Below are 13,145 nucleotides of genomic sequence, written 5' to 3'. Positions count from 1 at the left end.
TCTGTCCTTCTCTGCCTGACTGCTAAATCACAGCAAAGTACAAATTTCTGAATAGTGGCAAAAAAACCAACCCCAAAACAGAGACTATGATGAGAAATATTTATGCCTTATCCAGTTCTGCAGGAAAAATTTGATACATTTCAAAAGCTGTAGGGATTTGCTATTGGAAGGGAGGGGGGCCTTCAGAAGAACTATACATACATTGCTGTGACAACCAGTAACCCTTGTGGCTGTCACTTCGACCTTTTTTTTGTCATGGTTGCCTGTAGTGTCTGAAACATACATCTTTGCCTCACTGAGCCTTCTCTTCACATTTACTTTGATTTCATCTCTCCTACCCATCTCGTCCCACTACCGCTATTTAGGTTTTTGGCCCTGTGGAAGGATATAAGCATTTCCACAGTAACAAAGCCCTTGACAGGAATTTGATTTTGGCAGAAGTATCTTACCTTGCTTTGAGCATAGCACTGATGCCATCAGGTGCTGGGCCAAACCTATACCTACCTTAGCAAGGATGAAGATAGGCCATTTTTCTTTTCTTTTGTTCCCAGGAGTGGAAGAAAACAGTTTGGACAGTTTTGTGTTTGACACATTAATTCCTAAGCCAATTACCCAGCGGTACTTTAATTTACTGATGGAGCATCGCAGAATTATTCTGTCGGGACCCAGTGGCACAGGAAAGACCTATTTAGCTAACAGGCTGGCTGAATATATTCTAACTAAATCTGGCAGAAAAAAAACTGAGGATGCAATTGCAACTTTTAACGTAGATCACAAGTCAAGCAAGGTAAGTTACAGTTGAAAAGATAACGTATCGCCCAATTTGTAGCGATGATGCAGAGCAGATCCGATTAATTGGCATACTGTTTTGTTGCTCAGTTAACATTTTTTCCTACAAGAATTCAGGCTCCAATCCCAGTGAGGAACAGGGACGAGATCTTTCTGTTCTAAACAAACCATTGAAGCACTGTGAAGGAAGTTTGAATTTTCCCTCACTTGAGGAAACTCACCTTAAGGATAGATGTAGAGTCAAATTCCTATATAAATTAAATTCTTAGAGTGTCTGTAATTCCTTTGTCAGAAAGGTTGGATATATAGTAATACCAATCTAACTTGATTTTTTATAGTGATAATAGCAGCCTATTGTTAGCAAAGATTTCAGAATGGGGATTTTGAATTACTCTCTTGGGTTCAGCTTCTCAGCACTGGATAAATACAACTGCTGTCATGGTTTCTGGCATGCATCGGTCAGGAAGCTGACCATACTAAAATTGCCTCATGCATCATGTCACATTCACAGTGTTTTACGTAGCTCAGATTATCAAGCTTCTAGCACGACTACTGTGCTAGCCACAGATAATACTATTCACTTGCTGTCCTAAATTGGGTATACTCCTAACTTGGTATCCAGGGAAAAGAAAATGAAAGGTTTTGCTCAGAGCTTTCTGATTTGCACAGAACATAATGAATGTTAACATAATATAAGAAGGAAGAACATACAGATCCCAGAGGAGCGAGAGGACCATTCCAGTAAAAACACCACTTTTCACTTTCTTTATACAGAGGATTTGTGATGCCATTTACTTTGGCAGGGGATATGTTTATGTTTTATTGTTATACCATATACATTTATAATGAAAATTGTCCCACAAAAGAGCAAGCTTTTGGATTTCTGGTAAATTGCTTGTTGTATGTGTTTTTGTTTTGGGTGGGGTTTTGTGGGGTTTTTTTTTTTTCCTTTTCTTTTGTTTCTATTAAGATTTATGTAGAACTTCTGAGTTTGTAGTAAAAAAGAAAAAACAACATTATCAAATACCAAGTGTGTTTGAATAATACAGATGGTGCTATTCCATGGAAAAAAACCATGATGTTCCCCTAGAGACACCTGATCATAAAAAGCCAAACAAAAATATTTCTTGAAATAAAAAAAGATTGCATGTTCCCATTAAAGAAGAAAAGATTCTGCTATCCCTGATCCAGAAAGTAAAATGGCAATAGGAACTTTGTCTGTAATACTGAGCATTCCCAACACTGACAAAATTAGATACCTCTAGAGATAGAGCTGTAAAACTTGACTAGGCCAGACTCTCAAGGGCAACAAAGTATTGAGAAAAATATGAAATGTTTTGATTACAGAAAGCTCTCTTTTACTCCAGCACTAAATGGCAGCCAGACAGATAGCTGGCAGAAAAGAAGAATTTACACAATAAATTTTATTATGAGGTGTGATATAGTATCCCCAAAAGGTCAAACAGATTTTCAGTGAGAGTAGTGAAAGGAGATATCTGAAGGAGCAGTTCAATATGCCTAAATTGTGTGATAATTTGGTGGGGGGTTTTGGTATATAAATGTGGCATTCATACGAATGGAGGTCCAACAATTAATGTATCTCAGCCCATTGGAAATGGCATATTTTATTGCAACCTATTTTCCTCTGGAGATAGGATATTTTATCAACAGGTTTCTAAGGAATGTGTCCGCCAAATAGGAATCTGTATGCTTCGGTCGCTTGCGTTGTGCTTAGTGCCTTTGTTTTTCCTAGCATGTGACTTCAATGTTGCCCTATCTAAGAAGCAGGTCTTCCTGCATGTGCTGATGCAGCTGAATGATCCACAGTGGGGAAACTCTGTAGCAGCCTCTTTATCTTTCTGAAAATCTTTTCCACTGAAATTACATCTATGGTCTAATGGGTTAATATTTTCTGGGGTTTTTTTGTTAATTCTGCTGAAGGATCTGCGACAATACCTAGCAAACCTAGCTGAGCAATGCAGTGCTGACAACAACGGTGCTGACCTCCCTGTGGTCATAATTCTTGATAACCTCCACCACATCAGTTCACTAAGTGACATCTTCAATGGTTTCCTCAACTGTAAATATAATAAATGGTAGGTAGTAGCTCTTCTCTCCCCTTTCACACACCTTTTGCAATTAAAACAGTAAAAGCTGTTTGTTGTTTTACAAAATATAATCTCCCAGTGCTCCCCTTATGTGCTTGAATAATTTTAACCCTCTTTAGCCAAGTACGTAAGTGTCTGCTTCACTTTATCTGTATGATTCCCATGCATCTCAGTGAGGTGTAAACGTACCACAGAATTTAAGAATGTACTTAAACGTTTGACTGAATTAGGGTCTTATGCCTTTCACCCTGTCAGATCACACAAGCTCATTAGTACCATGAGGACAGCTTATGGGAGAATAAGAAGAAATGCACTTTATAATAGTGGAATTTGGGATATGTGTGAACCCACGAACCATGCCATGCAGAAGTAGCTGTATATCTGGTGGACTTCCACTTCCTACAGTTTTCCTAGTAGCAGTGCAGAAGTATGAAGTTTTCTGACTGTCGTTTATTGCAAAGCAAGAATAAAAATAATGTTTTCTGGAACTTTTACTGGCCTATAACATTGGCTATTTCTGCTGCAAAAGTGTCATCATAGGGACTTCCCTTCACAAAATCACTGCATGCTATGTCTTACTCGTGAGATTCACTGGTTTCTGAAATTAAAACCCTAAGCCTACTGCAAAATTATGAGGTACATGAGGACAGGGTTGCTTCATTTATTTCTTTATTACAGATGAGTACTAGTAAACTACAAATGTGCAGAGAGGGAAATCATACAACAATAAACATCAAAAAAGGGTGCCTCAGAAATATTTTAAATCTAAGATTACAATACATCCAGAGACTCTTTTAAAGTTGGCCTAGTGCAGATAAGAAGAAATCATATTCTCTGAATATCTGAATGGATTCTCCCTCAAAAAAACCTACTACTTTTCTCTTTTCAGTCCCTATATTATTGGAACCATGAACCAGGGAGTTTCTTCTTCACCAAATCTGGAGCTGCATCACAATTTCAGGTACACTCACTCTGTATTTACTGTGGCCATGTTTGCACAGCTCCCTCGTTCTCAGCCCAGTTATTCAACAAGCATTGATCTTGTGTCTCATCACAGCAAAGTATTTTAGCTTCTGTGTCTCTCCTGTATTGATGGGTCTCTGAATGGTGTTGGGGAATGGTGAAAGAAATAAGATACTTTCTGGCACCTCTAGCAAGTTGCTGAAGACGATTGCATTCTTGCATTCTGTTTGTCTTCAGCAGTGTCTTGAATTCCTGCTGAAACCTGTAAAGACTGTGTTGTAGCAGCGGACAATAATGTGATTTATTGGAGCAGTTTTATACTTGCTGACTAACGAGACTCAGAAGCTTATGACATTACCTTCATCTATACGTTTAAGAGGAAATGATGTATTTGCTATTCATTGCTGCTTGACATTTATCCTTTCTACCCAGGTGGGTGCTGTGTGCTAATCACACAGAGCCAGTTAAAGGTTTCTTGGGCAGATATCTGAGAAGGAAACTGATTGAGACTGAAATAGAAAGGAACATACGCAATAACGAGCTCATCAAAATCATTGACTGGATCCCCAAAACATGGCATCATCTCAACAGCTTCCTAGAAACGCACAGCTCTTCAGATGTAACCATTGGTGAGTCCATTGGTAGAGTGGTTTGAAATAAGGATGCAGGCTGAGCATTTTAGAGATTTGTGAAGGATATATTATGTTTTTAAAAGTTGTCGTCTCTCAATGGGAAGTACAACATCAGTGTGGAGAATTTGTCTGGTTGCTAGCAAGACTGAGATGAAAATGGAAAGTTTAATGAGAGAGTATGCATTTCCTGGTATTTCTGCCTTGGTTGCTAAAGACTTTCAAGTAAATGATCATAATTTTTAAAAGTTAAATTTACAAAAAATTACCTCAATAGAAACTTTCCTAAGCTTAATTTTTTTCCCTGCTTTCACACTGCAGAATAATTACAGCAATAAAAACACTAGGACAGTCAGTTCAGCAAACTAGCAGGTGGGAGATATACATGTACCTGAGGTCTTTTAGTGGAATAGCTATGTTGGCAAAGAAATCATCCTTTTACATAGCTTTGCCCATAAAACTTGTAAGCGTTCATCAGGACCTAGAATTGGATAAAGTGACACTAGTTCATTTTTAATAACAGGAGACTGATAGCTCCCTTACTGTAGTCCTGTATTAGTATTCTCTTCACTTGAGTTTGCTCCAATACTACTTTTTTAATTCTGTGAAGATTATTTTTAGCGTTCCCTAGTTCTACTTTTTTTAATACACAACTTGACTTCTCAGGTCCCCGCCTCTTCCTCCCTTGCCCTATGGATGTTGATGGCTCCAGAGTGTGGTTCACAGACCTCTGGAACTATTCCCTGGTGCCGTATCTTCTGGAAGCTGTGAGAGAAGGACTTCAGGTATGTCATTTGTTTCCCAGTCATTTTTTTTTAATTAGTTTCATAGGCTTTCTCCAAGCTACTTTTAACCAATGCATCCAAGTATGAATGCTGTTGAAAGAAGAAAATCTGTGGAGGGATTATAGAAATCAGCCTTGAACTCCTTTTGACCTGCTCTTACTCCGATGTATAATTTGGCTTTGTCTGCTCCAGCACTAGCATATCTTGTATTTTATGAAGAGTTTCTCCTCTGTGACTGGAGGCAGGTTCTTCTTTTTCCACTGTTTAAAGAGCTCACAGCAATGCTAATACAGCTCAGATTGCCTCCCTGAGTCAAGGCAGTCTCAACCTACCCCTGCATGGAAGAGTTAATAGCCCTTACACTGGTGCAAGAAAATAGCTTTGGTCTGTGTAATCCTGTCCCACCTACGTACACATGTAGGCACACAGGCTTGTGGAGGAAAGCTTGTGAACAAGGATATTTCACCATTCAGAAAAAAAAAAATGTTTACTGGCCTTATCTAACCAGATTGAGATAATTTACTCTTTGGCCCTGCTAAACATGAAGGTCTGTCCCTTTTTGCCCTTATATCTTGCAACCCTGCTTATATTTCCCATAGTTTTGTTTCTCCTTTTTTGTTTCTCTATATGGGCTAAGGTTTCCTCCCGACCGTAATTCTCATTTTGGGTAACAGTGCCATCAGATCAGAGCGCTTCCCGGTTCCCTCTATCCTGTCCTCTCCGGAGCTAGGTGTTAGCAGCAGTTCCATTGATTGTTAATGAACTACTAAAATTTCTTCTACTTTAATAGAAAGAGGGCTACAAATAGATTTGCTGTAGATAGCACTGTAAGCTGTCCCATATAGGTTAAGATGTCAGATCATTCCACATCTTTGGAGCAAACCTAAATCTTGAAATTAATCCTTTCTTCTTTTTTTTTTTTTCAATCTTTATTTGGCTTTCTCCCTTTTCCTTTTTCTTTTATGCACTGCAATTCTATGTCCTCTGAAAAGATGCTTTGTGGAAAGACAGTTTTTTTGCCACACATGGCACTGAAAGAAATTACTGCACAGTGCAGAGGGGATTGTTATGGACTAGTCAAAGAACTGTGTAAGCAGCTGCGGTTTCTTTATCACCTTGTACTGACATAGTGACATCCTGATGCAACGGAGGTTTAGAATCTTGCCTGTTGAATATCTCACGCTTTCCTAAAACTGCTTATCTCTCTGGGAATTACAGAGTGTTTATGCCTTGTGCAAAAGACTGCCAAACATCTGATAGAACAGCCTCGGTGAGATTAACAGTGCTTGTTTAGACCAGCTATAAAAATGCAGTGATATTCTTCATGCTCATATTTTCCCAAGTATACAGGGTACCTACTTAAATGAAAACTTCCAATTCTGGAGCAGAAGATGGCAGCATATAGAAGAAAATATGTTGTTTCATGAACCGTTTCAATTTTTAGCTGCTTTGGACAGCTTCCATAGAATAACATTATTAAAAATAAACAAATCTTTTATATGATATAATTAGATGTTCCTGGAACCAGGGATGGGTAGAAAATGCCTTTCTAGCCTGGTACTTTGCAAACTCACTTGTCAGACACAGAATTTAAAAGCCTTGCTCCAGATTCCAGAAAAGATTTAATCACTGTTAATCTCAGATGAGGGGAAGTGCTGCCTACAGCCGGGAGTTAGCCTGCTACCTCCCTGAGAAACAGTTCCTCTTGGCTTATTTAGGCAGATCCCTGTTATAGCAGCCTAGCCTCAGTATAGGGCAGAAGGAGTCTGAGTATCTCTATGCATAATATAGGGAACTTGGCTGCTTAACCTGGAGCTCGGGATTCAGCAAGTGCCTGGGAGCAGGTGTTGCAGTGATAAGCACAACTCATCTCTCTGGCTTTAGCACTAAAATCCTTCACTGTTTTACTCCCTTTAGGAGTGCAGCCCATCTAAATGCTCCATAAGTGCATACCCTGCCAATATTATGCTGCTCCTTGGATTGCGTGAGGCTGTTTGAGCTGGGAGAAATCACAGAAAGCCCTGCTGAATGGCTCCCCATCCCACTGTGTCATTGTCACAGCTAAAGGAAATCTGTAAAGCAGCAACCAAGGGGCTCTCAGTTAACATGTTGCTTGTGTACAGCAATGTGGAGAAGGGTGTATCTTAGTGAGGAAGCTACCAGACCTCCTAAACTTACAATGTTCTCATTCTTCCTTCCTCTGTCCTCCTTCCAGATTCATAAGCATTTTTGTGCTTCATAGTAGGAAAAACTTAGCCTTTGTGAATTTCTTCTCTTAACCTTGTGAAAGATCTCAAACTTAAGGTGTGGACAGATGTCTACTTCTGCAATCCATTTTGCTAGGAGAAGAGAACAATCTGTACTGGCACTTCCTAATTCACTTCAAACAAAATCCAATTAACTTGAACGTTTTAGATAGGTCTGAGTTAATTTCACTGATACACCTTAAGCAAATTACCTAAAGGTCTCATTTCACGTTGTATCAAGAGCTTGTGGCTCCCACCGTTGCCTACAAGTATAACTAGTCATGGAGTGCTTTTCAACTTGCAGCCACTCTGTGTATTGAAGGAGCATTAATGGAGATGAGGTCTTTTGAATGTCTTATCATATCCGAGTGCTGAGCACAGCTGAAAGCAAACCACTTACTAAAATGCTTTAGATGTTTTTGATGACTTTTGTCCACTGTTACAACTGGTACTGAAAACTCTGTAGCATACTTACCTGTGTTATATCCATAATATAGATGTATGGTAAGAGGGCAGCCTGGGAGGATCCCTCCAAGTGGGTAGCTGATACCTATCCATGGAGCTCTGCATCTCTACAGCATGAGTGGCCATCGCTACTTCAGTTAAGACCAGAAGATGTTGGTTATGAAGGTTATGCATCAGCAAAGGAAGGAACAACCTCAAAGCACGTTCCACAGACTGATACAGAGGGAGATCCCTTGGTAAGATTTAAACTTTGGGGAAAAGGCTTTTCAGTAAGTACTTTACTGTCACATGTTAAATTGTACACTGTACAGTAAAAAACTACTGTGTACCTGTTCCAAAAAGGGCTTTTAAAATGAATCCTACTATAATTTATTAAAAAGGTTGAAAAAAAAAGGAAAATCTACCAGGAGGGCAGGTATCACCATCATGTTAGTATGTCCCTAAATTGTTTGCATTTCCCATCTGCCCAGAAATGTATCTGGTCTTCATCATTATAATGTTTGGGTACCACTCTTCAGCAACTTATTAATCAGTTTATTCTAAAAACACCTTTCCAGGTTGGGCAGTCCTTCATCTACATTCTGCAAATGAAGGACTGAGAAACTCACATTATCTAACTTGTCTATCATAGAGAATTCAGTGGAAATGCAAATCAGACAGCCATCCCCCCATTCCTCAGAACATTTCAAGATAACTGATGACTGTGTAACAGTCTTAATGTAAAAGGAATGCAAGTGTGGTGGCATTAAAAGATAAGAGGTTGATTTCCCTCAATGCCATGTATTGTTTTACTTAAATATGATCCCAGATGTTTGGGTTTACCATTGCCTACGCTGATAACGGACTATTAAATTGCATATATTGAACTGCTATTCTTGTATAGTGCCTTCTCTATAGACTGCCTTTATCACAATACAAAATACCATTTTAGAGAACTGTACTTCCGGAAATCAGGCAGCCCTTGGAAAAGGGAATTTCTCAGAGGAAAATGCATTTAACTCTTATCAGTGCTAAGAAAATGACTCCTCAGCCTCACTGAAGTGTTTGGTATCCAAAACCAGACTTTGCATCCTGAAGCAGTGTAGAAAATCCCCTCATTTGATCTCCTGTCTCCCAGTCCATAAGCTTTGAGCTGATTGTTTCACCCTGTGATTTGGGCTGCCAGTGAGTGTATTGGCCAGGCTTCCAGCACGTATATGCATCATCTCCACTAAGGTGAAAATACGTGGGCAGCTCGAGTTCAGTGTCCCGTCACCCTTGCTCCCTGCACACTATGATCAGTATCTGTATCTGACTAAATATCAGAAGCTTGAAACTTGTGAATGGAGGGCTTGCCCCTGCCTCCAGTGGAGCTCACAGGGAAACAGTCTGCACTTGTGGAAACAGGACATGTCACGTGCAGGCTGTATTGCACACCCACCGCATGTATCCTGTATTCTCAAACATGGACACCTATTAAACCTTCAGCAAAAGCTACCTGATAGCACTAAAGGGTAGCATTAAAACGCCTTTCAATGCCTAGAGAAAACTTTACAAGCTGTGCAGGTTGAAACCATAGAGATGTAAGGATTCCTGAGCACACTGGAAAAAGGGGCTTAGCACACAACCACACAAGAATACCTCTTTTTGGTTTTTCATTGCCTGCTTTTTTGTAATGACAGCGTATTTTTTCCTTGAAAAACACTAAAGCAATGTCAACATTGCTTGTAGCCCTGAGCATGCTGGCAGAAGCGAATGTTTTATAAATAAAATCCTGATCATTACACAGAGTTAGGCATCAAGCATCCAAGTAATTTTCTGGGGCTTAATGCTGCTTTTTGATGATTTTTCAGATGAGTTTCAGGTTCTAATAATCCCCAAATTATGTGGGGGTTCTCCTCTCCTGGGTAGGAGGATCTGTTGCTGCTCCCCTGCTGAGGTCAGCCCCTCGACAGCAGATGGGACTCTTTTATGAAGCAGCTGGCCTCGGTCCACCCCTCTCTCGCTCCCTCCCCATCTCTCTCTTGCAGAGGGAGTATGTTAGTGTGATTATGTTTTCAGTTGCTTTTCCAATGTAGTGTGTCTATGCCATCCAAAAATTATCTGGAAGCTTGACTGTCTCCAAATACGGGCCCAGATGTCCAGCTGTGATATGGCTTCCTTCCCCTGCCGGTGTTGCAGCTGCAGCCGGTCTCACCCCTGAATTAAAGAGAGTTATCAGGCAGCTCTATTGTATCCCTCTGGCTCTTTGGACCTTTAAACTTCTATTTAAAGACCAGAAGGCAATGAAAAGGGTGCCAGGAGGAGCTGCTGACACCCTGCCCTTTCTGAAATTCTTTTGTATGGTCCCCTCAGCTAGATACCAGCACACCTCATATAGCAAGGGAGCTTAATTAAATTTTAACACCGTCACTGCGGCATTAAATGAGATGAGATTATGTAAACATTGCTTTCTTCTTTCAGATGAATATGCTAATGAGGCTTCAAGAGGCAGCCAACTATTCGAGCGCACAAAGCTGTGACAGTGATAGCACCAGCCACCATGATGACATTTTGGATTCATCCCTTGAATCAACTCTCTGAAAGGGACAAACCTTGGTGGAGGATTATGGTAAAATCTGTTTCCACTAGACCACTGCCAGTATTAAAGCAGCACGCCGAGGTCCCCGAGTGAGAATGGTGTGTTGTAGGTAGGCAGGAGACCTAAATCTGCAAAGTCAGGAAGAAAAATTGAAGTGGAAAGCTTGAATTAGTTTAATTTCAAGGCATTTCAATACCTATGGAGCCAAGCGAGACTCCATTTGTCAACTGGAAAGGGCCCTAGATCAAGGGCATCTAAGCAGATTGCACACGTGTTAGCCAAACTGGAATTTTTTTTTTCCTGGTTCCTCTTTCTCTCTCTCTCTGTCTCTCTCTCTCTCTGTTTCTCTGTACAAGTTTACAGTGCAACTTCTTCTGGTTTTTTCCTTTAGTTTACCCTGAGGCACTGCATGAACAATGCGGTCTTCTAATTCTCTTCTAACCTCTGTTGTGCCACATGGTGCTGGTCACAGGACTGCAGTGGTGTTTGTGTTGTACGCTACTGCCCATTCCAAAACGAGTCAAAGATGATGATAGTAACTCAGAAAGCACAAACAGTATTGTGCAATCACCAGAAAACATGACTGTGATATGCTGGATAAGTGCCAATTTAATTCTAACTGCCATGGTCACGGTGATGCGCTCCATCAAGTTTTTAGTACACGAGTCACAGATTTTATAAAGTTGTTTTTACCACAAAGGTCTTTTTTAACCACCTGCCCACTCCTTAACAACAGTTTTATACCAATTATTAACCAACACTGATTAAAGGCTTTTTAGGGCTTCATTTGTTTGAGCCTTTTCAGTGAAAGAAGGAACATTTCTTATGGTGCTGTCTCACTGCCTTAAAACAGATTTCTAGAACAGTTTTACAGTTGGTTTAGTTCCTAAACCATTGGTAATTTACACTGTTTTTTTCTTCATTTACTAATGAGAAAACGTCAGTTAACACAGTAGCCTCATATCTGTATATCATGATTTTTTAAAGTAATGGATAGGAGAAAGAACAGTTGCTATATAATATTTTTATCTTGTGAATAGATTGCTCTGCCTACCCTCAGAAATACACAAGGAACCCAAACCCACTTCCACTGCCACCTAAATGCTGAAAAAATCGGCTCAAATCCATTTGGTCCCATGGAATGGAGTTTTTGGAGGATAGATGTTTTGAATTCTTATCCAGCAGAGCTGGATGCACTTGATGCAGCATGAGCACAAATATATGTTTTTTTTTTCCTTTTTCTAGTTTTAGCATGTTGTTTTGATTGCTATTGTTGTACATGAAGAATTCAGCATAAAAGAACACTGAAGCAGTGATGTCCACTGTGGAAAAGGAAGAGTTTATACTGTAAAAGTGGGTTGGTTTTGCACAGTCTACTGGGTGGGTATTGTAAATATTGAAAAAAAAAAAAGAAAAAAAAAGCCTTGCACAAATCAAATCGAAAACAAACAAACAAAATAAATTGTATTTTATTCTGTTGGTGTTAAGAGATGTTTCACTTGCTGAGATTTCCTGTATGTTGCAAACAAATACAGAATGCAAACTTTAAAAGCTGTTATTACTTGGTGTGTTTGTCCTGTACTTACAGTTGTTATGACTATGCAGGAGCTATCAATGCTACAGTCAGCATGTTTCAATATCTATACGAAGCCAATACATTTTGGGGGGGAAAAAATCAGAAAATAGTTTTAAGTGCATATGTCACGGCAGGCTACAACCAGATTGCATTCAAACCGCTCAGAATAATCGGAAACGTTCTTTTAACAAAAGAGGCGTCCGGTTAAAATAGGTGCATATAAACAAGAAGGTATCAAAGGGCTTTGGCATTGTGTAGACACGTACTGTACACCTCCACGGATGTTACCTTCAGGATGTGTATTTGGTGCTATTAACTCTTTGTGGCCACCCTGTGGTCACTCGCTGTAAAACAAAGATAAATCAATGCAGTTTCCAAATGGCACTGAGCTGCATCGCTGAATCTAGAGGTTCCTACACGGTGCTATTGCCCTAATAAAATTCTAACTGATTTTATGCATGTAGGATTCAGTCAGACCAACATCATGCCCCCCAAATCTGGATCCATTTCTGATGCAAAATGTCAGCGCATACACCTTGACTGACTCAAAGAACTAAAGGAAAGCTGCTCTTTCCTGTACCTGTGCTCTGAGCAAACCTGCGAATCTTTTCCTGCCATATTTAACACGCAAACACACAATATTACATATACAAAACTTCCTGCAATACATCTCAGTGAGTCCACCTAGTTTACAACTCAGAAATTGTTTGTGAAACATTTGTCTGTACACATTTTATATTTTGTACATTTTTGATGTAACATATCATGTAAATAGACAGAAACAGTGAAATAAATCATCTGAAAAGTTTTGTAGTCTTTGTAAAGCCCTAATAATAAGTATTTGGTGTCATCGGACTTAACTGGATGATGTATTTTCTATTGGTTTATTGTTCCTCTAGCTTGTAAACCAGCTTGCGTATATTTTTTTGCAGGTGTGCGCACTGTATCTGTCTAAATTATTACTTTGCCATTAAAGTGGAATTATTTATTGAAAACACAGTCTGGTGTTTTTGCAGTCAGGACC

The 13,145-nt window shown here is 39.6% G+C and overlaps 1 protein-coding gene across 2 annotated transcripts in view; it reads left to right on the top strand.

Moving 5' to 3' along the window:
• Positions 1–11,413, top strand: part of NAV3 (neuron navigator 3) — a 272,512-nt gene extending 261,099 nt beyond the window's left edge. For both annotated transcript variants that reach the window (XM_050896725.1, XM_050896718.1), the window contains 7 exons: positions 552–787; positions 2,731–2,885; positions 3,787–3,858; positions 4,293–4,489; positions 5,156–5,274; positions 8,018–8,221; positions 10,428–11,413. In XM_050896725.1, the coding sequence (XP_050752682.1) occupies positions 552–787; positions 2,731–2,885; positions 3,787–3,858; positions 4,293–4,489; positions 5,156–5,274; positions 8,018–8,221; positions 10,428–10,547 (1,103 nt within the window). In that variant the 3' untranslated portion in view covers positions 10,548–11,413. The remainder of the gene's footprint in view (positions 1–551; positions 788–2,730; positions 2,886–3,786; positions 3,859–4,292; positions 4,490–5,155; positions 5,275–8,017; positions 8,222–10,427) is intronic.
• The last annotated feature ends 1,732 nt before the right edge of the window (positions 11,414–13,145 follow it).

The sequence above is a fragment of the Gymnogyps californianus genome, chromosome 1 (genome assembly GCF_018139145.2).
Source record: "Gymnogyps californianus isolate 813 chromosome 1, ASM1813914v2, whole genome shotgun sequence".
Classification (NCBI taxonomy): domain Eukaryota; kingdom Metazoa; phylum Chordata; class Aves; order Accipitriformes; family Cathartidae; genus Gymnogyps; species Gymnogyps californianus.
Note: the sequence above shows the minus strand (reverse complement) of the source record. Positions and strands in the feature narration are given on the sequence as shown.